General features: G+C 43.8%; 2 protein-coding genes across 20 annotated transcripts in view; one reads left to right on the top strand and one right to left on the bottom strand.

The window, feature by feature from the left end:
* Nucleotides 1-732: 732 nt before the first annotated feature.
* EDN1 (endothelin 1) lies at nucleotides 733-5,424 on the bottom strand. Its single transcript, XM_083824347.1, has 5 exons — nucleotides 5,109-5,424; nucleotides 4,864-5,005; nucleotides 3,751-3,909; nucleotides 3,377-3,484; nucleotides 733-2,028 (listed from the first exon to the last, which is right to left on the bottom strand). Exons 1-5 carry the CDS (start codon nucleotides 5,170-5,172, stop codon nucleotides 1,890-1,892), a joined length of 612 nt encoding a protein of 203 aa, XP_083680473.1. The 5' UTR covers nucleotides 5,173-5,424; the 3' UTR covers nucleotides 733-1,889.
* The window catches only part of LOC310894363 (uncharacterized protein), a gene marked incomplete at its 5' end in the record, with an annotated part of 32,397 nt that continues 11,884 nt past the window's right edge, over nucleotides 5,266-25,778 (top strand). For 2 of the 19 annotated variants that reach the window (XM_083824349.1, XM_083824348.1), the window contains 3 exons: nucleotides 5,384-5,514; nucleotides 5,778-5,839; nucleotides 11,306-11,398. In XM_083824349.1, coding sequence (XP_083680475.1) covers nucleotides 5,384-5,514; nucleotides 5,778-5,839; nucleotides 11,306-11,398 — 286 coding nt within the window. The other 17 variants (XM_083824355.1, XM_083824354.1, XR_014579850.1 and 14 more) reach the window with 17 other exon arrangements.

Genomic DNA, 25,778 nt, shown 5'->3' with positions numbered 1-25,778 from the left:
AGAAATACAGAACTATTTCAGCAGTTTTTAACTGCTGCTATAACCAGCTTTTGTGTCTCACACCTTTCATCTGCTTGTAAATGTTTAAAAACAAAACACCCCTCCACACACATGCACAAAACCCTCATTTTTATCCAGCAAGTATGAACTAACTCTTTTGTTTTGTTTTCCCATATAACCCAAAACATGTGGAGATATGCAATGTTTTACTACTGCTTTGGCTCTTTCCTGGGTTGGGGCCAGGTCTCACTAAGGTCTCCATCTTTAATGGCCGAGACTTCTGGGATAGCATGGTAATAACTAGCATAAACCTGCTGAGCCCAATATAGCCCACAAAGTATCCAGTGTGCTCATCTTTCTCCTCTAGTTCATCAATATCCAACCCTTATTGGCCATATTTTAATTATACAATATATCCAACACTGGAATTTGTAATATTGGATGAAAAACAACATTAGCCATATGACAGAGTGTTCCTCTAGTCTAATCTCATTTGGCCAATTTCAAATTTTGTCAAGAAATTTCAGTGTGGAAGCATTAAGCTAGAACAAGTAACGTCTGTCGTCTCACATCTGGCACAGCCCTGGTCTAAACTGTCAGTGCTGGAATCTTGATAATTTGTCAGAAAAGCAATCACGGGCATACCCCTCATTTAGGTCAGCCTTGTATGTGTGGCAGTCTGCCTCCATCACCATGGGCCTAGGGAAAAAGCAGGGCACACGAAAAACAAGCCAAGACAGTAATTAAAAATATTTATTTCTGAAGATATTTACCTCGATAGGCATAAAGCATTTCCCAATTTCACACAGAAATACATAAAACATGCATAGACCAATATGGCCTACTTCAATGTGTATTCACCATGGTAAATATAATGAAGAACTTGTGTGAATATAAATACATAACACCTAAAAATTAAGCACGTAAAATTCAATAAAACCTGTCAGCAAATTCATCAATGTGAACAAATTCACTGATATAAACATTCACCCAATATTAGCCTTTTGACATAATTTAAGACAACCCTTTGTCTCTACGCATTTATACTAAACAAGGCACTGAATGAACCCAACAACAGTATCTGTTACAGCTCTGCTCCAGTGCTGTTTTGGTGGCGTGTAAGACGCAACAACCTCTAGTATTAGAACTTGTTATCCAGATATCATTGTTATGGGAAACCTAGTAGTGTCCTCTAATGCTTATTTTCTGTTGAACAGTCCTTTGGTATCCAAAACCAAAGAACTCTAACTATGCAAACAAGCACGGCGTCTAACCTACATTCAGATAACTCTAGTTGTACAAGTAAACTAGACTTCTGAAAAAAAGGCAAAGGGTTGCTACTGATTACTAAAGGCAATAAGAAGGTGTAAAAATACTCTAGCAGGTGTGCAACAAACAGCATGCGAGGTAGACTTGTATATATGCAGTAAGTCCTGGTTAAAGGAGCACTGTGGCTTTCATTTTTGCATTTTAGTCAAGAAATAGAGTTTTTGCTTTGAAGTTGTCCATTTGGATCTTGCTTTCTGTCCTTTTTAAGCACATCTGCAAGGTCTTCCTTGCAAAATGCATTTGATGTAGACCCTGAAAGCTGCTCAATTGACGAGTAACATTCCAGAAGTAATATTCAACTATTTCTTCATAGAGACAGCTTTTAACATGTTACATGTGGATTTCCTCTCTCCCCCTCTACCCATCCGCCTGAATTCCAGAAGGATGAAATCTTTTGCTTTTATACCTCCATATATGGGATTTCCTCAGTGTTTTGCTCTGCTGCACAAACACTTGGACAGAGAGGCCCTTTGCCGTAGTGGAATGTTAAAAGTCAAAGGAGAGTTTTGATGATGCCTTGGCAGCAAATGTGATGGAGAAAGATTGGGGTGATCTTCCCACTAGGATGTTTTCAGGCTTTCCCAGATGCTTTGCCTTTTGTTTGCCCTGTTATGTTTCAGCTTCCACCCTTTCTGGAGCTCAGCCTTCAGCTTTGCAATACTGAAGGAAGCTTTGATACTGTTACCAATGGCCTCCAGCCTGCAAAAAATAAGAAATATACCCTTATTATTACATGAATAATGAAGATGCATCTCCAGTGTGCAGACATTCAGTGGTTTGATTAACTAAACCTCAGCCTCAATTTCTGCCACAGGATCCTCAGAAACCAGTGACTGCTATACAACTGCCAGAATTATGCTAACCTAAGCCACTCAAAATATGTCATTCAGAATTTCAATCCAAACATTAAAATACGTTGAAATATTCACTCAACTTTACATGCCCTTGACTTCCTTAAATAGCATATATCCAACCAAGAGGTCTTCAGCGTTACTCTTTTTGACTGTTTCTTTTCTTCTAGGTACAATAGATCTGGACTCAATGAATGGGACCCATACCAGAAGTAAGAAGTAAGTCCCATCTTCAGAAATGATTTAACAACTCCAGGGCCAAAGTCTCACTCAAAATCATCAGGCTACCTGCTCCCACAGACCCTGTTTTGCTTTTGAAAACAGCACTTGAGAGCCTACGTTTGCATGGGTGAACTTCTGTATGCTGCACATTCACATGGGCATATAGATGAAGACTGAACGCCAGAGGTGTTGTAGCTGTACTGATGCTCAATGCCAAAGCTGATTTCTGGCATCTGTGGGGTTCATGGGTGCAGCAAGTCCAAGGTCCTCTTTGCAAGTCCTCTTTGAACTGCTTGGAAAGGGATACTGCTGCCTATTGCCACTCAACTTTTTCTGTATGAATTTCAAAGTGCAGTCCTAGAATTTACTCTCAGTTTCAGAAGTCAAATTGGGCTCAAATATTCATTTAATATTTATTTTCCCTTTTCTCAGCCTCTCTACAGTCATTTCTATTGCTAGCATCCTGTACTCATCATACATAGTTTTAATCAGACAACATAAGGGATAAGCAGCCACACCAGTCAGAAGAAACTATATATTCAAATCTGGATTTTCCCCCAGTGAGATGAGGCAAAGAATCTAATAAAAGGTATTCAGACTCAACTTAGTTTTAGAATAGTTGGGATGTATTATTTTTAAGTAATTGCGATAATGCCTGTACACACTAATGTATCAGGTTCTGCTATTTCTACCAGAATACAATTTTATACTCTTCTGAAAACTGGGGTATCTTTAAACCTACAACCAAATCTGCTCCCCACAAGCAAATGGATGAGGCTAGGCAGAGCTCAGTACCCTTGTCTTCACAAGCTAAGGTTCCACAGCATGAACAAAAGCCCTGAAAATATCCTCACTGATTCCCTCAAAGCTCTCAAGTTGAAATCAGCAGCCAAGCCTGCGTTGACCCAAAGGGAGGTGAATAGTGCTCTCTATTGCTATTCTAGGGAACTACAGCTGGATGAGAAGAAACTCACCTCTTAATCTTCCTGCTGTCAACAAACTGTTGGTTCATGCATTTGGGTCCAATGCAATTGCCACCTTTGTTGCGATGACGCAAGGTTTTCTCCACTGTGGACTGAGCCCTGTTAAAAGTGAAAAGGTGCAGCTGTTAAAAAAAACAAGTCTGCAGTCCACAAGGTGAGGCACCTCATCAACCACTTCTCAAGGCATGTAATAAGTGATCTATCTGGGCCAAACCATAGTATGTATCATAGCAGCATGAGCACCCAGGTAGGAGGCAAGGCTTTGGGAAGATTATTCACTCAGCAAGTGCCAAAATGAGTAAGTCTACCACAATCCAGCCCTTTCACATGTGCTGCCTTTTAAAGAGTAGCAACAATAAACGCACCAGAGATCTTTTCCTGTCTGGCAGAAGTTCAGACATTTCTTGTCTTTCTGGTTGGCACATTGGCATCTGCTGCTGGCTTCAGTGAGCATCTCAGGCACCATGTCCTTGAGAGATCTTCTGGATCGAGAAGGGCCTCCAAGACCATAAGGAACGGTCTTCCTACGATCAAAGAGACAACATGAAAGTCATTCAAATAATTTTGTGGTTTCAGAACAGCAGGGTATTTTGGGCAATCTTATCGATGGGATTGATTGTGTGAGTAAAGGTTGTGGGATTGGGAATGCCTTGCTGGTCATAATTTCCATGCAAATGCTTCTGATGAACCTGCAACATAGTTATTAACATGGCTACTGGCAAGGCTAATGACCTTTTAATTGTGATTTCATAAAGCTGCTATGCCTCTCTGTGCAATAGAAACCAATAGAGCCTCATCTCTTTGAACTTTGGTAACTGCCAATACTGAGAGAAGCAATAAAAGTGAGGCACATATCCTCAGAGGAATTCCAGTAGTAGAACAGATCGCCAAAGTCAGTGTTTGCAGTGTTAGGTGAGGCTCTAGCTTGCTACCTTTTGGGAAGGAGTCTGCAGAAACGGACTCTGCACCTATTGCTATTAACATGCGAGATGCATTAGTCTGCAGCAGAGTGCAGCGAGAGCTGGTGAGAAGACACCCTGTGTCAAAGTAAACCTTTCAGCCTCGTAACATCTCAGAAAAATGGCCATGTAAAATCAGAGTTGTAAAACATACTTTTGGCGTTTTGTCTGTTTCTGATTCACTGTGAAAAGCAACCTGCAGCCCTTGCAGGGCAGCACCCAAAGGAAACACCTAGATTTTGAGAGTACAGATGCATTAGGGCTATGAGGTGCTCTCTCCTCACTCTAGGTGCTCAAATACTTTCTCCAAGTGAACAGTCTTGCTACTAAACGCAGCAGAAAAACGGGGTGTAGGGGGGAAGCAGTAGGAGACCCCATGCAAAGAAATGCTCCTTTCGCTCCCTTCTTTCCGCGGGGGATCTTGAGGTTCCTCAGTCCCCCATGAACACCCCCACCCCCTTTATCTTTTCTCCCCCCCCCCCCGCCCCCCAGGCAGCAGAGCCCCGGCGGCCCACTCACTCGGGGGTGTTGATCCAGATGATGTCCAGGTGGCAGAAGTAGACGCACTCCTCGTCCAGCAGCGACGAGCAGGAGCAGCGCCGGGCGCGGCGGTGCAGGGCGGCGGGGGGCGGTCGAGCGGAACCCACCTCAGCTCCGGGGGCTAAGGAAGCAGAGGCAGAGGCTCAGCGCGGTTCGGTTCAGCCCGGTTTAGTGCCCAGCCCCATGACCCTCTCCCACCCGGTGCGCCCCGAGGCGGCACCTACCTGCTAGCAGCAGCCCCGGGCATAGCACGAAGAGCAGCGGGAGGACGACGTGCGAGTAATCCATAGCGGGAGCAAAACTCAAGCTAAACCCTTTTTTTTTTTTAAAAAAAAAAAAAAGTTAAAGAAGAGGGAAGGAGACGGAGGGAGAAGGCTGTAGCCGCCGCAGGACAGAGGGCGCTGGCTCCCGCTGGCGGCGGGGGCAGGCGGCGGCTTGGGGCTGCCCGGCGCGTCTGGCTGGCGCGGCGGTCCCCGGCGCCCTTTTATAGCGAACCCCCATGGAGCGGGTAAACAGCCCCGGCTCTATTTTATCCCGAGACAATGTTGTGCCGCTATTAGTCACCGCGCGGCAACGTGCGGCCCGAGATAAGGCCGGCCCGGGGAGGAAATCGCCTGCAAACTTCAGAGCGTGAGGTCGGGGGGGCGGCAGAGCGGGGCGGGGGGCGCCGGGCTGGGCTGGGCTGGGCTGGGCCGGGCAGTAGTGGGCTGTATTGGGCCATACTGGGCTGTACTGGGCCGTAATGGGCGGCCGCGGCATGGCGGAGGTGTCGCGGCGGATCCCGGGGCTTGGCCCGGCCCCGGCCCCCTCAGGCCCCATTGGGGTGTGCGGGGTCGGGTTGGCGGCAGCCGTGACGCAGACTGTTGTCTAACTTATCGTTTCTATCGTGACAGGCAAAGCCAAGCCCGTGTAGGGGACCGGGCACGTTACACGAAGGATGTGGGGCGAGGAAGAGGTGAGCCCCATGCCAGGCCTGCACCCCTGGCTCCCGCCATGTGCAGGACATGGCCAAGACAAGTTTTTTCCAGCGCATCTGCATCCGATGCCTTGTCTTGAGGCACCATTGCTGTCAGTGTGGCAGCTGAGTGTTCGAGGAACGGGCGCAGCAATGTCATCGTAAATACACACACGTGCACCACACGCTGAGCTCTGTCTGGGCTGCCAGAGCCAGCCCCTCATTATAAACTCGTATGAACTCAAAGCCTGTGCTCCAACGTGGAGCCGTGCTACTGCAAAGCGTGCCAATTTCACCTATGATAAACAGATAAGGCCCTCTCGGTATTTGTGGCATTTCCTTGCACTGTGCTGTAATAATAGAAATGACCTTGGGTATCACAAAGACCAAGGCTGTTAGCTGCGAGTTGCATTGTGATACCTCAGGTGAATGGCCATTTTTATTAAGTATCATATTATCCTGTGCTGCTGTAGCATACGGGACAGACTGTCAGCAGCCATGCTGAGTCAGAATAAAGGTCCATTTAGCTGGTATACAATAGCTGTTAGCAGTTGGGATGAGAAAGCGTACAAGGAAAGAATGCAAATGGAGACTAACCCTTTCCTTGGTATAACCTTCTTGCTTTTAGCAGGATGAAATTCAGGGGCTTTCTGAGCAATAGCTGGCATTTAGGCAATTATGTTGAATAAACGCCAGTGACCCTATCCTGAGATGTTCTTAGATATTTGTAAATGGTTCTCTAAAAACTGCCTTCTGTTTTGTTTTGTTTTATTTTTGTTTCTGTTTGTTTTGTGGTTGGGGTTGTTGTGTTTTTTTTTACACCTTTCCAGCATGGGAGTCTATTTTTCAGAGCAGGGATTGTATGTTTTCTTGTGAATGTAGGGCAGTACTTACCAGAATATCAATGCATTTATACCCTTACCTGTGAATTAGAATCATAGAATCATTCAGGTTGGAAAAGAGCTCTAAGGTCATCTAGTCCAACCTTTAACCTAGCACTGCCATTAAACTGTCACTAAGCTCTACATCTACACGTTTTTTGAAGACCTCCAGGGATGGTGACTCTACAACCACTTCCCTGGGCAGCCTGTTCCAATACTTCGCAACTCTTCTAGTGAAGATTTTTTTCCTAATAATAATTATTATTACAGTATTATTACAGTTATGATAAGAATGATACGATTACAGTAATGATAAGAATCTACCAGCAGAGGTCACCTAGATACAAATAAAAACTAATCATAGCCCACTGAAATAATAAACTTTATTGGTATCCAAAAGTTTGGATAGTAATCAGATGGAGGTTTTTTGGTTGCTTGATGCTTAAAAAAAGAAAAAGAAATGCATTTGTGTGGGTTGAAAGATAGCTATCATTTCTGTATAAAATACAGAAGGCCTATCACTTAAGAACATGCCAGCACTTAAATTTTTTCTGAGGTTCCTTTCTGTAAGATGTTCACATAAAGCCAAAATGACTCATACCAATGTAAGGTATTTTCATCTTTGTGATAATGTCTTGTTAGTATTTTGTTAGGTGGCAAAAATGGCACGTTTTCATTGAGTAACAAAGAATAAACATGGTAATCATAGGGACCTCAGAAGGTGCTGTTCTTTTTTTCATTTTTTTTTTTTTTTAAGATTCACAAGTATTATTGTTGTCAGAGATCCATGTCCCCTAATTCAGTGATTTCTGATAGCTCTGCTTTCAGGTCTTGAGCTGAACTGGAATCAAACAATCCTGTTGCTTGTCAGAGTAATGCAAAAACAAATTTGTGTTCAATTGCCAGTGGCCCAGATGGGTCATTTCAGGCAGCAGAGATTACCATGCCAGGAGTTGGGTTTCCCCTGGAAGAGGTAACCTCTGACCATTCCTTGGACACAGAGAGGTACCAGGCAGAAGTACTCTTTGGGAGTTTTGCCAAAGAAGGAAGATTTGCTAACTTTATAGCTGTTTACAGTAGGAGTCTGTATAGGTCATAGAGGGTTCTTACAAAATAAGAAAAGGTCTCGAAGCTTGCACTATAATTGCACTGCTCCCCTTTTGGGCAAGGGTAGAAGCAGGAGTTGAAGCTGACTTTTTCCCTTTCTAGCTCAGGTACCTTGGCCAGCCACAGCTACAACATTCTGTTATGGGGTAAAAACTTAGCTGGCCAGCCAGGATCTGGTTTAACGTTCCAGCTGGAAAAGGCCATGGCACTGACTGAATTTACTAAAGGACATTTTGTATAGTATCAGGCAAGTGAAATGCCTGCTTATCAGGAAAACAATAAAAGGAGATTGTAAAACTGTGCCTTTCTGTCCAGGGAACAAGGGGAGCAATGTGCTGTTTTCTGCAGATTTGAAAGACAATTCTCAATTAAGTGAAAGTTGCATAACTTGTCCCTTCGCTGACTGCTTCTCTTGCACCTTTCTCTCCCCTTACGGGCCATCCAGTCCTCTTCCGCCCCTTCTTACACAAGAGGAGGGGGAAGGGGACTCTTCCCTTTCCTTACATAACATGCAACTAAGAGCTAACTAATTTGGGTTTCTTGGAAATGACCTTATTCTCCTTTGTGACTACCCAGCCTACAAAGTATCTAATTCCCTTCACAGATACTTCTGCTATTGGGGTTCTTGGGCAGAAGCATAATTTCTGGTGAACTAACTTTCCTCATTTCTCCCCATCTGCAACTAGTGAGGTTTCTCAAAGGACATAGATGCCCACCTCACATTACGCTTGTGGACCCTGTAAAGCGCTGAGGAGAGGTAGAGAGTTAGCCACTAACCCAGAAACCATAGTCCCACCTGTTTGAAACATGTACCAGAATCCTCTCCCCTCCCTGATCCCACCAATGGTCATTTTCCTTCCAAAACTCATTCTGCATACTAAATCCTATTTAAACTGGTGAGGAGGGTGGCAGCTATATGACGCTTGGTACAAAAGGCCTGTCCACAGATAAGAAAATAAAGCTCTTCCTGACCGTACATGTCCTGGCTCTAGGTGTCGGTGACTAGAAACCATTTCAACTATGTGCTGTTAGAGCCCTGGCTTCTAAGGAAGAGGAAAATGTTTCTGTGGCAGGTTTTTCTCTGTTCTCTACTCCTTTTGGTTACCACTGGTACTGTCTCTGTGGTAAAGGTGGGTGAAGGATTGGTGAGGAAAGGAAAGCAAGCAGCTAAAACTTGGTTGTATCAGAAATCCAATCAGCATAGAGCTCAAACAGAGGAGAAAATCAACTTTACTGAGCAAAGGGCACAGTTTCTCCCAGGGCTTAAACTGTTGTTACCAGAAATGCAAAAAACATGGTCTGCAAGGATTCAGGTTTCAGAGAGACTGTTGTGAAACCTTCCTCCTGCCTGTACTTTCCACAACAAAGACCTGGAAGCGTCAGGGAAATGTTTTGCTGGAAGCCAAGCCAATTTTTAGAAGAGGGGAAACATCAGGTGGGAAAAAGTTTTAAATAATCTTGGAATAAAGGATCTGTGGAACTTTTAGGCGAGAGTTAACAGGAGCTTCCCCCCTACTTTCACAACCTGCCTCTGGATGTTGTGAAAGAAAGTGTCCACTTCTCACTGAAGCAAGTCACAGGGGTATTGAAGGTGTTTGGCTGTCCTGTGTTTCAGCAAGCTGTAGGAGCTCCTTTTGTTTCAATCCTTTATTCCCCATTTGCTCTCAGGCAGGAGTAGCGAGTAGAATGGCAGGAACAAGGCAAAAGGTTAAGCTCTGTGGGCGTAAGACAGGGCCGGCAACCAAAGCCCTCTCAGCCAGGCCTCAGGTGTGATTACATGCAGAGTCCCCCGAAGGACTTGAGGCCCACGCCCTTTTTCATTATAAACTGGATCTACTGTGGTGCTTGACTTCCTCCCCCCCCCCCCGCTCTGACGTTTAACATGTTTTGCTCTTGCAGACACATCCCCACTGGCCATGTCAGACACAAAATGGTGAGCTGGATAGCCTGATCCAGTAGGATGGTTATGTATTCTCATAGCTATGCTTGGATTCTGTATCTGTTTGTTGTTTGTTTGTTTCTTAAGAAAGCATTTCTGCATGGTCTGCAGGTCCATTCCAAGTCAAAATACAAGCAGCATGAATCTTGTCTTCTAGAATTGTGAAAAGATGCTAGAAGGTTATATGTTTCAATAATCAGCCTCTTAAGAATGGGGCACACAAGCAAGAGTTTAACTGTAATAAGGATTATCATCAGTAAATACAAGAGGTTTGTTCAAAGAATATAACAGAAGGACTTTAGTGGAGAAAAGGAAAATACAGAACGGAAATTGTCACTTGTGCAAAACCAGATTTTGTTCCATATACAACTTCTTCTATGAATGCAATGACATATGACAGAATACTTATTTGCAAATAACGGTTAGTTGGAAATGTGCTTTATCAAGTTTGTTTACTTCTCTCTTGGCAAGTCTGTCTTATGAGGAAGTCGAAACCAAAGCATCAAATTGGAAAATCTTTCTAAGCAAATAACTAACAGCAGTGCACAACTATCTGATGGATAATCCTCAGAGCATTTCAGAGTTTCACCATCTTTAACAAATGCAAGTTTCCCATCTTCTCAGCAAAGAATTGATGATGTCATCCCCACTCTCTGAGTTTGGAGTTGAAGCAAGGAGACCAGTACTCATCCTATCTAACAGTAGGTACTCTGCTCCAGTTTCTGAATTAGATGGGCATCTTAGCTCACCTGGTGTCTGAGTTGCCCTCTAGAAAACCACTGGCTTTCCTTTGATTGTGCAAAGGGGCCTCAGATGCTGACAGCCCTAAATATAGGCATCACACTCTGCTTAACATTTAGAGGTAGCTGGGGATAAGTCCAAATCAGTGACCTATCCAGGCTCCCTTGAGAGCCTGGAGGGATGGAGAAATGAACCGAGTTCCACAAACCTGTATTCTGCCCCCTCCAGTATGCAGAGGTTTGCTTGTCAAAACACAGTTTTTCACTGTTTTGATTAGTCGATCTCTTGGATTTGGGGTTGCTTTGCTCAGAAAGCATTTATGAGATCTTTGTTTCATGCAGCTCACTTGAAGGTAATTCTTTGAATTCATTAATTTAATTGGCTTTTTATGTTTCTTTTCACATGTGTTTGCTGTTTTTTCCCCACCTATTATGTAGCTTTTCTCCACCTTCACATGGGATTGTCTCCAAAGGCTCAATTTAGTAGATTTTTGAGATCTAGCTGGCTCTACCCTTTCCTTTGTGCATAAAAGCTTTGCTGAAATTAAGGTAATTAGCAAATGCATTGTTCCAAGAATGATGTTGAACTTTCTTTGCAGTGCAGCCCTTTTGCTACAGCATGTAGCTCCTCTGTGGCTGCTTTGACACCTCTGTTTTAAGCCCGGGGTTAGGTGAGCAGCCTTGCCAATTATTCTGCCTGCTTTGTGAGGCAAACAAGCACATATTAGGAAACACTGTGAGTTTAGATCCAGCCTTAGCCAAAGGTATAGCTTTGCTTTTCTTTGCTTATATATTCCAGGTTGCAAGAACGAGCCAGTTCTCATGTTTGCATGCAGCCAGAAACATTGGCATGGTCACCAGCACACAACAAAGTCCCTGGGAAATGTGAAAGGTAAGAAATCACTGGCAGGGAAGCAGCAATATACAACTCTCATTTCCTGTAACAACATTTGCCCCATATGACATACGGTATACAAGGATGAGGCCAGCTTTTCTGGCTGCTTTTGGTCAGCATCCTTGAGGCACATCTCTATTAGGAGCTTTTCACCAGCAGAACCTGAATTGATAGCACTGGGAATGCCTCTGCAGGCTTCATGACTGCAGCCAGACCTTTCCGCTGTTGCAGAATATGCTCCAAGCAGATTTATTTGCCTTCGCAAAAGGCAGCATGCAAATTCCTGTTTCCTATAGGTGTTCAGCTATTGCCTTAAAAATTGCTCCCTTGTGTCATCTTCCCAACATTTATCACCCCTTTACAGTTTTTACTGACATCTTCTTAAAGACAAACATATTCCACCTTTCCTAGCAGAATTATGCTGTAAAACTAATACTGTTTTTGATTTCAATAGACACAGACAGGAACAACTGTATCCTACACAGGTTTAGGATGAGTCTTGTGAAAATGAGACATGTATAAATCACAGAGTTCTAGCCAGCAGCTGGCACAGCAGAGCAGCTTTGCTCAAATTTTTGCAAATATATTTCTTTTCTACCCCCCCCCCCCCCCGTGAAAATACTCTTTCTGAAAAAGCTGGTTTTTGTTTGTTTGTTTTTCAAACCAGCTGAAATGAAGCGGAAGCAGTTTAATTTTAGTTTAGGAGGAAAAAGTAATAAGGAAGGCCCAAATCTAACTGGAGCAAAAGTTAGAATTTTATTTTCAGTACATATCTGTTGTGACTTGACCATATAGTTGTGTTTCTAGCTTGTAAAATGCCTTAAAAAAATCACATTATTCCCTAGAACAATGAAATCTAGAGAATCTAGAGAATGTTCAAGCCAGGCATAAGGAACAGCAGAGGCATGATTCAAAGACCTCATTTTTCAAGAAGATTTTCTCTTGGCATCAAATTTTTAAAAATTCTCCAGCCACCAGTGAGCAGAGCTGTAACTTTTCTCAGAAGATGAGCTGGCACTAAATTTGAAGATGTACTGTTTTGCATAACAACAACAAAAAAGAAATAAAATTCCTTGCTTCCTTTTCTGATACTTACTCTTTGAACTAGGCTAAATGACACAGCTTAAAGCATTGTGTATTTGTTTCCAGCTTGCTTGTTTCACTGGCAAAATAGAAGTCAAAAGCAGCAAGACAAAGTGACCCCAGTCAAAAACCCACTTATCTTCACAGGAAACTTGTTCAGGATTAGGCAAAGCAGAAACCTCTACTTCCTTTTTCTAGGGAAATTACACTATGTGTTAATTAGCAGATGTGTTTCGTTTTCTTCTTTTGCCCTCATTACAAGAAAAGGACAAGGCAGGGCACCGAAGGACTCTTCTGGTGTAGTCACTATTCATAGTTTTTCCTTCTGTCGCTTCTCTCTCCATAAACATCACTCATATCTTTCATGAAAGTAACATCATAAAAGTTTTCCCTGCAGCTTGTACAGGGTTGCGTAAGATATCCCTTGAAAGGAGAAGGTGGGATTTCCAACACCAGCAGTAGAGAGGTTTTTACTGGAAGCAAGCTTCAGCCACAAGAAAGTTTGCTCTGCCTGTGCCACTGTACACACGAGTACCGTATGGAAATGAAACCGGTAGAAATGCAGTTGGAATAAATCAGCTGGCATCCAGGACCTTGCACTTGTCAAACGGGAAATTCTCAGAAATGAGCAAACACGGTAGCACTGCCCATTTCCAAAACCTGCAGCTGCAGCAAAGGGAGTAGAGCAGAGCCTCTCCTAAAGAGGGCAGTGGTGCCAGCGGAGCCGGCTGGGCTCCCGAGCAGGATTTACGGTGACCCACAGCACACAAAGCAGGCTGCAGCTAAAAATAATAAAATAAAAAAAAAAAATAGGCACTGATTGGTTGCATGCAGCCTAAACTGCTGTCCTGTAAGAGTCCTGAAGCAGACGTGTAGGCCCACTGCATGGGAAATGCATACAAACAATGAATAAACTGCAGGGTGCTTCATCCTTTTTGCAGTGTAACACCGGCATTTGGCTTAGTCCCAGAGCAACATGAACCAGGAAAGAGACAGGTAAACTGAAAATCTCAGGGGATCAAGCCTAAAATGGTACACGAGAAAAATGTGTTTTGCGGTCCATACAGGAGAGACAGTTTCTGCAGAAAATCTATGCAGCTCCCAAAATTGCAAGGTCCCCACTGCTGGGCTCATTTGAACTCCTAACGTGTGCTCAGCAGTGCATGGCCAATTCCACTGACTTGAACATCTTTAAGCACATGCTGAAGTGGTTTTCAAAACAAGCTTCTTCCAAGTACGTGACTGAACAAGGAGACTTAATGTAGGAAAATGCCAAATCTCAGTGCAAATAGATCCAGGGCTAGTCTCCAGTTGTGATAATTACAGTTATGGAGATCTACTTTATACTAGTAACAGTTTTCAGAGACTCAATAAACTTCATGATGCATACTCTGTGGCACAAAACAAATGCAACTCTGCTTTCGAAAGCTTAGCTATATTTTTTAAATTGCCACTTATAGGAGAGGCCAGTAATAGGTTTATAGTGGAAGGAGATGTTGCAAAAAGGAGAAGGATAACCTGTAAAGAAGAAAATGAGAAGGAGGTAGAAAGCTAAGGGAGATGGATTTATTTTCTGAAGGAACTTGCTCCCCAGGTTCTGGGAAGCGGATCTGAACACAAGGACAGGAACCCAGGTGGTTCAGAGCAGGGAATAGATACCTCAGCTCAGTGTCCAAGTGCCAAAGGAAATGACTTGCATGAAGAGAAGAGAGAAATACCTGCTGGCCTCAGGAGTGCTCTGATCCTAGTCCTTTCTGGCCTGGAGAGACTGCTCCAGCTACTTAAGATTAAAAGGCTGTGATATACTGGGTGATGAAAACCAGCAATTGCAAAAACTGCTTTTGTTTAATTCATAAACATTGAGGCGGGGACTTCCTCAAAAAATGCCTAAACCAAGTTACTAGTAAATCAAGAGCATCTTGTCTGGGTTATATCCCAATTAAAGACTCCCACAGGACTGTTTTTGCTGTTGGCTGAGTTTTCCCTCCCAGTCTATCTGACCACAGCTCAGTCTCTCAGAGTGCTTCCAGGTTTGCGCTTACTGTTTGAACCAATCAACTTGTTTTAACAAAATAAGGAGCAAGAAAACGAGAACTCTGATGCTTTTAGTTTCTGATGGACACCACACTACACTGTTTTTCTCACAGAAGAGAGCTGGAGCCTGCCTGCACTTCTCTCTTCCAGCCTTACTACAGACGGCATGCCTCTAGGTGGTGCCTTGCTCTCAGGTTTAGTACCACGGTCCAGGGAGAAGCAGCCTCAGGAGGCTGGTTTTTGACCAGCAAGGTGGTGCCTGCAGCCCCATCACCACCCTACCTGTCCCAGGCTAGCAGAGCAGTTCTTCACCCTCTTCACCAGGGGTCTGCCAGAACATAATACGTGCTTTAGGCAAAGGAAGTACAGCAAGGATCAGAGAGATGCCACACAGCATCAGACACTAGAGTCTGCAGTTCAGGACTTCATCCAGAGCTCACTGAGACCCCTTCCTTTAAAGCCAGCTGTGGGTCAGGCCCCTAATCACAAAGACGGACATCAGCTACTTTGATTTGGGGTTGCTGAAAAGCCCTGTCAACTAGAGAGCTGGAGTCTGTAAGGAGAGGTAACTAAGATTATACACTTCAGGCTGGAGAAGAGAAAAATGAAACGGGCAGCCTCGTGGGTGGGAGTGGGTGCCTTTTTCTTTCCTGCTCTGCAGCTTATTTTGGTTATCTGGGGGGGCACAGGAGCAACTTCTGGAAACAGCTGTTGAGCACAGGAAGCCTGCAGATGGTGTAGAACTGTTCCCTATCCTTGACTATGAGGAAGGGCAATGTAAGGGATTGGAAATGGAAGGGTACACTGAGTTTGCTGGGTGTGGAGAAAGCTGCTTAGGCTATTTCTCTTTACATCTTTGAGGTGAGGGATAACAGCCAGGGAGAATCACAGCCCTGGGATGGTCACAGCAGAACCCTTCATCATTTCTCTTCCTTTTCCACCATGCGACTAGGAAGCAGAACATATCCTGTATTTTGAAGCAAACTATTAGATACTCATAATCATGCAAAGTCAAAATCAGCCCTGACACAGCTGAGATTCCCCACCTACCACTCACGGTATGTTCATATACATCCCCCTCATGATGGAATAACATAGCTCCCTGGCTCCTGCCTGGGAAGACAGATGCTGTTGTGGATGATGTGCTATTTTCTTCGCCGCTATCCCCTCCTCCTGAGAGAAATGACAGTTCCCTGTATTTGGTCAGGGGAAGGAAGAATTTGCCCTTGGGCTTCCTCCTTGCCCCTACCTGTTTCTGTGTATTTACATGCGGGGGGGGGGGGGGGGGGGGGGGGGGGGGGGGGGGGGCCAGACCTGGGACTAAGGAGGAGGCTGTGTCGCAGCCGGAGGGACATCAGCATGGGGTCATCACACCAGTTCATCCCTAAAGGAGGACATGCCCAGTGGGTGAACATCTTCCCTGACACACACTGCTCTCCTCAGCAGGCTAAAGAATTAGCCCTTGGATTTGTTTTTCAGCTGATCCCATGCTAACAGCTTGAGGTGGTTTGGGGCTGACTTCTCCATGTTGAGGCCTTTGACCTTTTAATCCTTCTGAAATAACCTATTCCTTCTCCTCCCCCTGACTCCCAGTCTCATCAAATTGCCTTTTGTTGTTTTTTCTCCAGCAGCTTTTGTGGTGGGATGAGTAACTCGTTGGCTGGCCTGGCTCCTTCCTCCCACTGGGCTGTACCTAGCACTACACATAGCTTCAGTCAGAGCAGACAAGAAGCAAGTTTCTGCTTGATGCAGGTTCTAGGCTTGAGATTTGGAAGATTTTCAGGACTAAACCCAAACTTGCTCTTTTATCATAAATAATGAGGAGCATCTCTGGCTTCTTTGCCCTTGTTTTAACTACTTCATCCCTCACCACAGCCTGCAGACCCAAAGCATTATACAATTCTAAAAGGAGAAGAAAATAAAACAAACAAACAAACAAAAAACACAGCTATTAACTGAAATCAGATATAGCGGGGGTGTGGATGGGACGAGAAGGAAAAGGACAGAACTGGAGAGGGCCCTGGGGAGGAGATGGCTGTGGAGATGGTCACACAACTAAGATAAAATACCTGAAGGACACAGGGTGTGAGGGAGAAGCAGAACCTCCTAAAGAACCCACCACAGAATGGCCACTAAATGCTGTGCAAGCATGCTTGTAACAGGCCCTGTTTCAGCTCTCGCCATTTTGAGGCCCTGAAGGAAGCAACCCACGTAATTGCATGTCCATAGGGAGGGTCAGTCGGCTTTAGCCAGTGTACCCTCCCAAAGACGGGTAACACAGCCTGTCTCCAGCCAGATCCTGCTGTCTGCCGGGCTTCCTCTCTCATCAGTGCCTGAAAAAAGGGGGCTCTTTAAAACCATTTTACACTGCTGCAGGCGAGGAACAATTAGTCCATACTTATCCTTTTGGGCTTAGGTCTTTACACAGACAGATCGATACACTTCCTCCTGCAGTTCATCTTCAAACCCATGTCTGGAGGAAAAGCAAGGACTACTCTGAAAATTGTGCAACATCTTGCTTAAATTATTACAAGGCTTATGGTTACCTGAGGTTCTTGGGCATTAACACCGCCTTTAAAGTTAAGGATATACTTAAGTTTTTGTCTCAGGCAAGATGGCTTAAGCATAATTAAATTGCAGAAGTCCTTTCTGTCCCTCTCTCACAATTGCTGTATGAAAAAATGAGTGAGGAGCGGTGTTATCTCCATAGCTCATCCCACACCCCTCTACAAGGACATCCCTGCCAGACTTGAAAAGGCACAGATATTTCCCTGCACAGCCCAGAAAGTTTGTGCAGTTTCTTTCTAGAAATAAATTGCTGCCAGGGTCACAGTTTCTGAACAGATTAAGCTCTCACACAGTCGCTTTCTACGTGAGCAGAGGCAATAGCCAGTTCTCACACTCCGTTGCAAACCTGTGAAGAAAGAAGGTACAGATCCATGGCAATTATACTGCAGATCTGCTGTAAGACCAAGGTTCAGGCTTAATGAAATATCACATGTGATATATAAGGAAAGGATTTGCATCCAGATGTACAGTGTGAGGGAAACAGCCTCTCCACACTTGTCATGCTGTCCAGTGATTTGTCTAATAGGAAAATAAGACCAAATAAAAGATGGAAAAATATGCACCAGGAGGTCCTAAGGTAAGATGCTTTCTTCTGCTTCCAGGCAGGAGGTGAAATAGCCTGAATGAATAATTCTTGAGGATGTCTGTGTATGAAAAATTGTAATATAGTCTCTTGTAATACAGTTAAATTAAGCAAGGTAAATCCTGCCATCCTGAGCAGTTTGTATTAAAACCAAACCAAACCAAAAGAGAAAGTCTGGCAAATCTTTGAAGGTTATCCACTGAAGTTAAATAACAAACAAACAAAAACAAAACAAAACAAAACAGTAAGAGCTGAGCTGCCATGGAGGTAGCCCAGGGGCATCCCAAAGGGTTTGTGTCAACCAGCAGTTGGGAAATCCAAGAGCCAGAAGAGACATGGAATTTGGGGCCCATTCCTGCCCAAGAAGGTTGGCTCACCTTGCTCACCCTCTCCCAGGTTCCAGGTCTACACTGCAACCCTGTGTGCATCCATTCAAATCCCTTGTGCATCCTGTTCTCACCCATATTCCTTGTTTCAGGAAGGGTGTCATGGAGTGGCCCTCCACACATTCCTATTCTTAGAAATTATCTAGTTCTTTGAATACAGATGAGCCTTTAGCGTTCACAGCATCTCATGGCAAGTTTCTATGGTTAACGTGTATTTGGTGTTAAAGAAATATCATTTAGCTCATTTCAAATCTGCTGCATGATAATTTCATTATGATCCTTAGTTTCTGTCATGGAAGGTCCTTCTGCACTGTATAGACTCCTGCCAAAGCCCTGCAGTTGTCCCTCTCATAGTGGCAGTGTTTTCCCTTTTTTCTGCATTGGTGTAAGCCAGCAGTAACACAGTGAACTCTACAGAGGCCAGGCAGGAAGCACAGGAGAGAATATGGCACTGTGGTTCCTTAATGCAAGCTCTGGCTTTAGGGCCCATAATGTGGCCCTAAATCTAACACACAAGATTTCCTTATGTTACATCTAAAGCTATTTAGTGCCATTAGTAGCAGAGCAATAAACCAGTGATCTTTTCTCTCCTGTCCAGAGGGATAACAGGGACCTAAAAGCTAAATTCAGTTTTCAGCTTCATCAGAATATTGTTTCTGGCATGGATATTTTCTGAGCATCGGTTTTAGAAGTGTTCATATTTATATCCCGAACGTCCATGCTCACACAGAAACTCAATGAATTCAGGGGAAACAATTGGTCTCTGAACAACTGTTAGTTTGGTTTTGAGTGCTTCAGAGGTTCTTTTTAAAATAATAAAATTCCATAGGAACTGCTACTGCAGGACTTTTTTTTTTTTTTTTTTTTCAAGGGGGAAGTTATGCAAGGCCTGCTGGATGATATCAGCACATCTGGACAGCTTGGAGACCAGGGAGCTTCAAGGGAAGGGGTGACAAACAGAGAAGAAATTCTGTTTTTTCTCAGCTTGGGGCAGGTAGGGGAGCCCTGGAGAGAGAACTGCAGCCGCCGCGACCCCCAGGAGGGCCCTGCCTGGCTCTGCTCTCCAGAAGGTCACTGCATTTGGCACCCATCACAGACAGCAAATAACTACTGATTGCCGCAGTGGGAAGTGCAAGGCCAAGCAATTTCTTTCATGTTTCCAGCCCTAAATGCTTACACCATAGCTATGGATTGTATTTATGCTCTTGGGGATCTGCAGAAGGAGGTTTCCTCCCTGCCTCTTGCCTAAGAAGTATTGCACAACACGCAGGTGCTGGATGCCTTGAAACAGCTTTTGCTCAGTCCCGCTGACAAGAAAGCAGTGCCTTTAGGGGGCTGCCAGCTTCAGGATGCTCTGGGATACTCCAGGATGCAGGCAGAGTGGAGCCTGCTGTGGTTGCCACACCTCACAGCCACCACTTGGCAATCACATCCTTTCAGTACCTCCAAATGCAAGCCAGGGCAAGGGTTTCTTGCTTTTTAATTTAGACCATTGGTCCTAAAAAGGCTGCATAAGAAGAAAAAAAATTGCTTTGGTTTAAGCTTCTGCACACATCTTCATGATATAACTGGTTTTCAATAGAGCCACCTCTTAAAAACATAATTAGAGGTCAAATATTAATGGACAGTATATGTCTTCAAATGTAATTAAAAGAGCTGATACAAACTGCTTCACTCCAGAAAGTTCCTGTGCTTGGCTCAACTTACAGGCTGGTCATTATTCTCAGTTGCTTAAATCACGTTGATTCATAATCCTTTGTAAAAGAAAAATCAATGCTGGAGTGCTTTGCTTGTGTAACAACGTACATTAGTGAGGCTGGAGTGCCTCTTCAATGGGATAATACCAAGCAGTTAAAATATGTACAGAGAGCCTCCTGAATTCATTGTGAATTGATTTTCATTCTTTTAATATTCTTGCTCACAAAGAAATTCCTATATAACACACTGGCCTTTTTCTCTGCTGATTCATCTCCTCCTTGGTTTTGGGGCTTGGTGCTCTCCCCCTGGCTCTTTCAAGCTTGCAGAGAGAATTGCAGCAGGAACAGTCTGCTTACCAGCCCTGCATTCATGCCTTGTAGAAACTCAGCATTAAGGTATCCACGGTTAGAAAACAGAAAGAAGAAAACAGAAGGAAATGGCAAATATCCCTTGCAATGAAAATAAAAATTAATTACCAGCATGACAACAATCTGCCCCTTCTTCCTCTGCTGGCTTCAGCTGGTCTGTCCTGAGCAAATGGGAGCTGGCTTCTCTCCTGCCTATGGGTACGTCTGTAACATCTCCTCTGGGGTTTTCCAGACTGCTTTCTGGGAAAAAAAAAAAAAAAGTGGTTTGGCAGATGTTGGTGAGAAAAATAATTTCACTCACTTTGTGACACGAGGACTTTAGGAACAGATGATGGTGATTCATGCTCTCTCTTTAAAGGATTAACCACATAACTTGAGCCATGTTTTTTAGCTAGGTCTTCCCAGTATTTGTTGTTGTTTTCTGCTTTAACTTATCTCAACAGAATAATCTGTATCTGCAGGCTGTAGCCCATGTTTTTCTCCATGAAATTTTTCTAGTACAGCTGCATCATTCACCAGCATTATCTCCTTGTAATCTCTGTCCTCCTGATTCTCCATCAGGAAAAAATACGTAACAGAGGCCTGATCTTCTGTTCTGCTTTTCATAGACCACTATGACTGCACTCTGCCTCAGTCCCTCAGCAGTGTTTCTTACTAACAGGGCTTAGGAAACTTAGCTCAGTCTTTTTTGACTGCGTGCTGAAAATGAGTACTACATGGACTGCAAGTGTACCATCGACTTGGTCCTAGTTTGCTTATTTATAGGTGATTAAATAAAAAATAGACAAAAACATCATTTGTATGCAACAAAATATGTTTTTCATGGGATCGATAGGCATCTTTTCATTTAATTTAATCGCAGTAAGTACATAGGAAGTACAAAAACTGAGAGTCCCAGTAGCAAATGTTTCAAGTGCAGATGATGAATCATGATAAAGCAGTGTTTGTGTTTAAAATCATCATAGAAATTAGTATAGGCAAAGTCACAAATATACTGGCCCTCTATCCTTCTCTGAGACTGCCAGGTGCTTATGGTCACTTGAATTACAATACAGTACAAAGACTGTATCTATTATTTTGATTGGTGCTTGTAAATAATTTGATGTATTTTCCTGCATTTTCTCATCTTCCTCTCTCTCCCTCTTTACTTCCAGCAGCTTCTTGAACTGGGCAAGCAGCTTGTGGCTTGTACTCAGATCGTGGCTGCCCACAGTCACCCACTGAGCATCCTACCAAAGGCTCTACTTCTTCCTAGGAGATGAACCATTGCAGAAGCATGCATGACTGTGTGTTAATAAACAAAGAGGTTAGATAAGGTTTCCAGCTGGAGTGGGAGGAATGCTGCTCTTCCCACCAGAAACACGCTCTGTCCAAGGTCCATTTCTGCTGATGCTGTCTTACAACCCAGTGCTCTCCCAGGGAGAGGTAGAGGAAACACCTTGGAGTTTGCTGCTCTCCTACACTCACAGGCAATTCTTGGAAAAGCTTCGTAACTTTGGGAATGACACATGCTCATCAAAGCATGAGATCTGATCCAGCACCAGTTGTCAGTGCAGGAATCTACATCCTTCTCCACAGCTGCCAGTACGTGAAAGTTGTTGCTTGGGCAGACCTCTCTTTTCCTCAGTCAATATAATACAGCATAAGTGATGACAACTTATGCAAGTAGTCTTCCTAGTACATGGGATTTTTTTTCTAAACAAGATATGGAGATGCATCATTTTGGGCCTCTGTTCTTTGGAAACTACTCATGTACTTCATCCTTAATGAACAGGCTAGGGAGTTTTTCCCCACCTCTATCTTAATATAGAGAAAATGTTTATGACAACCTTTTCCTTTTTGGTGATCCATAAAGCACTGTGTTTGCATTTTCGAATTCATGCCCACATCAGATTATTTTTATCATTACATTGTTCTCCTTGTGGAATTTGTTAACATGTTGCTGGCTATTTTCATCCTTCACATGAAAATGAATCTTCTGGGTATCACAGAGTTCAGTTATTATGTTTTTTTTTTTTTTTTTTTTTATGAAAGACTTAAATTGCATCTGAGAAATACAAATTACAGGGCCTAATGTTCCCCCAGAGATTTTAATTTAATACACAAAAGGAGCTGCTCACTCCCTACTGAGGTCATTACACGGAAGTATTTTTTCTATTGAACAGAGTAATTGGGAACACTGGAGATTGTTTCCCCCCACCCTCTCTCTCAAAAATGGATGGGTCAATTTTGGCTGCCTCAGAAGGCTTGTTAGTGATCATGCCTAAGACGAATTTTGTTGTTGCTTCTATACAGAACAAAGAACCTGTGAGAGCCCTTGTCCATTGCAGGCATTGGCAGGGTGGTGGCCTCTCCTTTCACCACTACAATATGGGACTGGAGGGAATTGTGCATGTCCAGGTGTTCAGAAACCTGAATACTCAAACCACGGTGCCAGCCTCTCCTCTCTGCATCACACAACCCCTTCAGGAGGCAGAAAGCCCTCAGTGGGTCAGCAAGGAAGAGGGTGCTGCTGTCACAGGAGGGTATCCGTGACATAGGTCCCTCAAAGGATTCATAGCCAGCTGCCATTGGACGATATCATGGAGTTGATCCAATCCATCTACTTTTCCCAGTGATTTCTCTGTGGAGATGTGAACTTTTGGGCCAGGCAGGCTAAGGCAAAGTCCCAACATACCGTTTGACTCCAGGATAAACAAACACACTGAGGTCACCCCCAAGTTGTGGCAGCATAGGAATCAGTGGAATGTCATTGGGTCAGGCTGCAGGTCAGGGAAGTTGATCCCACCACGGTCCCCGCTACAGCCCTGTTAACCTCCGTGGCTCAGTTCCTATGCCTGGTTAAAATTTAAACACTTGTGTAAGTGGTTTGCTGAACCAGTGCCAGCAAGATCGATGTCTTGTAGGACTGGGCACATTAATTCTTGCTCTTGGAGAAGTATGGGGGAACAGATGAGCCAGAAAACTAAACAGCTGCAGATTGTTTGATCCAATGAGAAGGGCAAATTCCAAAGCAGAGGAACCCTCATGCACTTTGTAAAAAAAGGAAAAAGAGCGAGAGAGAGAGAGAGAGAGAGAGAGAGAGAGAGCATGCGCTACAGCTGTGCTTTGGGCTGTGGTAACGATAACTTTGTATGGATGCAGGATATTTTTGCATGCCAGAGAGAGACAAGACATTATTCATCACGCTGGTCTGCAGGCACAGATTATGTGCATCACTGGTGTGAAATTCAGCCTCTTATTTCTAACCTGAGAAAAACTTTCCAAATGTTCATTTAGTTTTTTGTTCCCCAATCTCATATTGAAGAACAAAGCACTCGGGAGAATGGGCAGCTAGGAGTCACGCTTGTTCCCCAAGTGCTACTAAACTTCTTTGATGGAAACAGATGATAACAAGTATACTAAATACAAAAAAAAAAAATATGCCTCAAACAAAAGCAATATACTTCCAAAACAAGGCTCCCAGCCACACCAGTCTTACCCATTGGGAAGAGGATGCGAGAACAAACACACAACACTTGTTAGTCCCGTCACTTAATTGCACACCTGGAAAGTACTCAGATCTGATGGTGGTGATGATGACACTGGAAGACCCTATGCAGAACACAAATGCTGAGCTACTAAAAAGGCTTTCAAAACAGCATAGATGGAGCCGTTATTTTTCCCCAAGGTTTTAGACACTGAATTCTTTCAGAAGCTATTTAATTATTTTGTTTTATTTTTGCTCTTTCTGTATGGGAAAGCTTAGTAAAAGGACTGTTCATTTTGACAAGGTTCCTCAGGGAAACCTCCAGACAAAATAGCAGTAATTTCTTACCCACATAACTCACCAAGAAAAATAGCAGAGGAAATAAAAGGGTAATAACAAGGGAAGATGATCTTTTAAAAGCAATTGCTTGATACTAATATACAGTGAATGTATTTAATGTCATAAACATAGGCTTACTTAGGGAAGACATGAGAAAATATCAGGAGCAAAGAGACTGTTATAGCTTAAGCAAATTTAAGACTGGCAAGTGTAAGAAGATGGGGAGGGGGGTAAATCCTATTTAGGGATGGTCTCATGGTCCTGACGAAGACTTAATTTTTGGACCCGCAGCTTTATATTTCTTGCAGAGGCTGGGCTGCCAAAGCACTTAGTAACCTGAGGGCCTGTCTGGCCTTCTTTCTCCTTAGAGGGAGACAGCTGAAACAGAAACCCATACACATAAACATACATGTAGCTCCAGTGTGACCTTGTTTACAGAGAGAGGGGTCATAAAGTCCCACTTCCCTGAATATGCAAGGACTTCATTTCCTTCCCTCTGGAATACCCAGGCCAGCCAGCCCCTGAGATCTTGTCCCACACAGTCCCACCTTCCCTCCTACCCCCAGGCCCCACTCCTGGCTCTGATGACCCAGGCACAACAAGGCCGGCATTTCAGGCCTCTGCCTCCCACTGGTGGTCCTGTCCTTGCAGGCCTGTTCCCATGCCCCAGCCTTGTGTTGCTGCCTGGTTGAGCTTGGCCAGGGCTCGTGCAAAGCCTGGGAGATGCAACCCACCACGAGCAAAGAGGAATCCCTCCAGCAGTTATAATATATTTGCAACGGATCTTCCCTTACGCCTCCAGTATCAAGGAATAATCTAGGTTTTTAACTCTTGTTAAGAGACCACAGTGCCTGTGACTGCAAAACAGGGCTCAATAGTATTTTCTTTCCTGTAAATTTTCTGATCCTTCTAGACCCTGAAGCTTCAAAGACTCATGCACATTGCTGAGTTTTGGTCTTAACAGCAGTGAGTTGTCCCTTTGGCTTGACATACACCTGATCGTATGGCCTGTAGTTGACTTGGTGATCGTCCCCCCAATCTCTTGGTGGCATCCCTTGTAGTGTGTCAAGGACATAAATCATTGCAGGCTTCAGGCTTGGGATAGAAACTAGCTCCTTGAAAATGTGTTGAAAATACTCAGCTAGGAATATTGGTGACAAATGGAGTACCACAAGAGCATTAGCAGGTTGGTGTCCAACATATCCACCTCAGGTGGTACCCATCCTTCTCCCCAGGACTGGCAGAGACCATGATCTTTAAAGTAAGCTTGATTCCCATAAGGTCATCAATTTTATAGCCATGGGGACAACTATGACTGTCTCCTCTGTCTTTTGTTTAGTACAGACCAAAGCATCTCCCTCAACAAATTCTGCACCAAGCTCAGAAGTTCTGACTGAGCCATGAAGATATCCAAATACTGACATAAGACTAAGAGGAACGGGGAACATCCCATATTAAACTGTTCTCATATCAGCTACATACCTTCATTTGCCTTCTATCTTTGTAGCAACACACATGTCCAACAAGCTTCCAACTTCTTCATTTTGCTTCTTTGCTCTTTGCCAGATGAAAGGGCCCTTTCCGCTTAGAAACATTCATCTAATTTATTTGCAGAGTGAGCAAGTCTCCTCTTAAGCACCTCCTGGGAAGAAGAAGAAAAAAAAAAAACCACAAACAAACAACAACAACAACTAAAAAACCACAAAAAACCCACCCTCATTTAGGCTTTTCTAAAGACTTCTGATAAAAGCTTGGTTTTCCAAACTATCAACAGATGTCCTTTACTTCCCTCTACTCTTCCTTAGCCAGGTTACTATTTTGTTGCTAAAATCTTCTTTCTTTTCAGTTT

Source organism: Anser anser (assembly GCF_964211835.1).
Source record: "Anser anser genome assembly, chromosome: 2".
NCBI classification, from domain to species: Eukaryota; Metazoa; Chordata; class Aves; order Anseriformes; family Anatidae; genus Anser; species Anser anser.
The sequence above is the reverse complement of the archived record's forward strand: the minus strand, read 5'-3'. Positions and strand labels throughout refer to the sequence as shown.

Excerpts from the sequence above, each read along its gene's own strand:
- EDN1 (XM_083824347.1), bottom strand. The coding sequence starts at position 5,172 with ATGGATTACTCGCACGTCGTCCTCCCGCTGCTCTTCGTGCTATGCCCG. Across the intron at positions 3,485-3,750 it reads CAGACAGGAAAAGATCTCTG|GGCTCAGTCCACAGTGGAGA; the intron begins GTGCGTTTATTG and ends CACTTTTAACAG. Across the intron at positions 2,029-3,376 it reads GACAGCAGGAAGATTAAGAG|GCTGGAGGCCATTGGTAACA; the intron begins GTGAGTTTCTTC and ends TATTTTTTGCAG.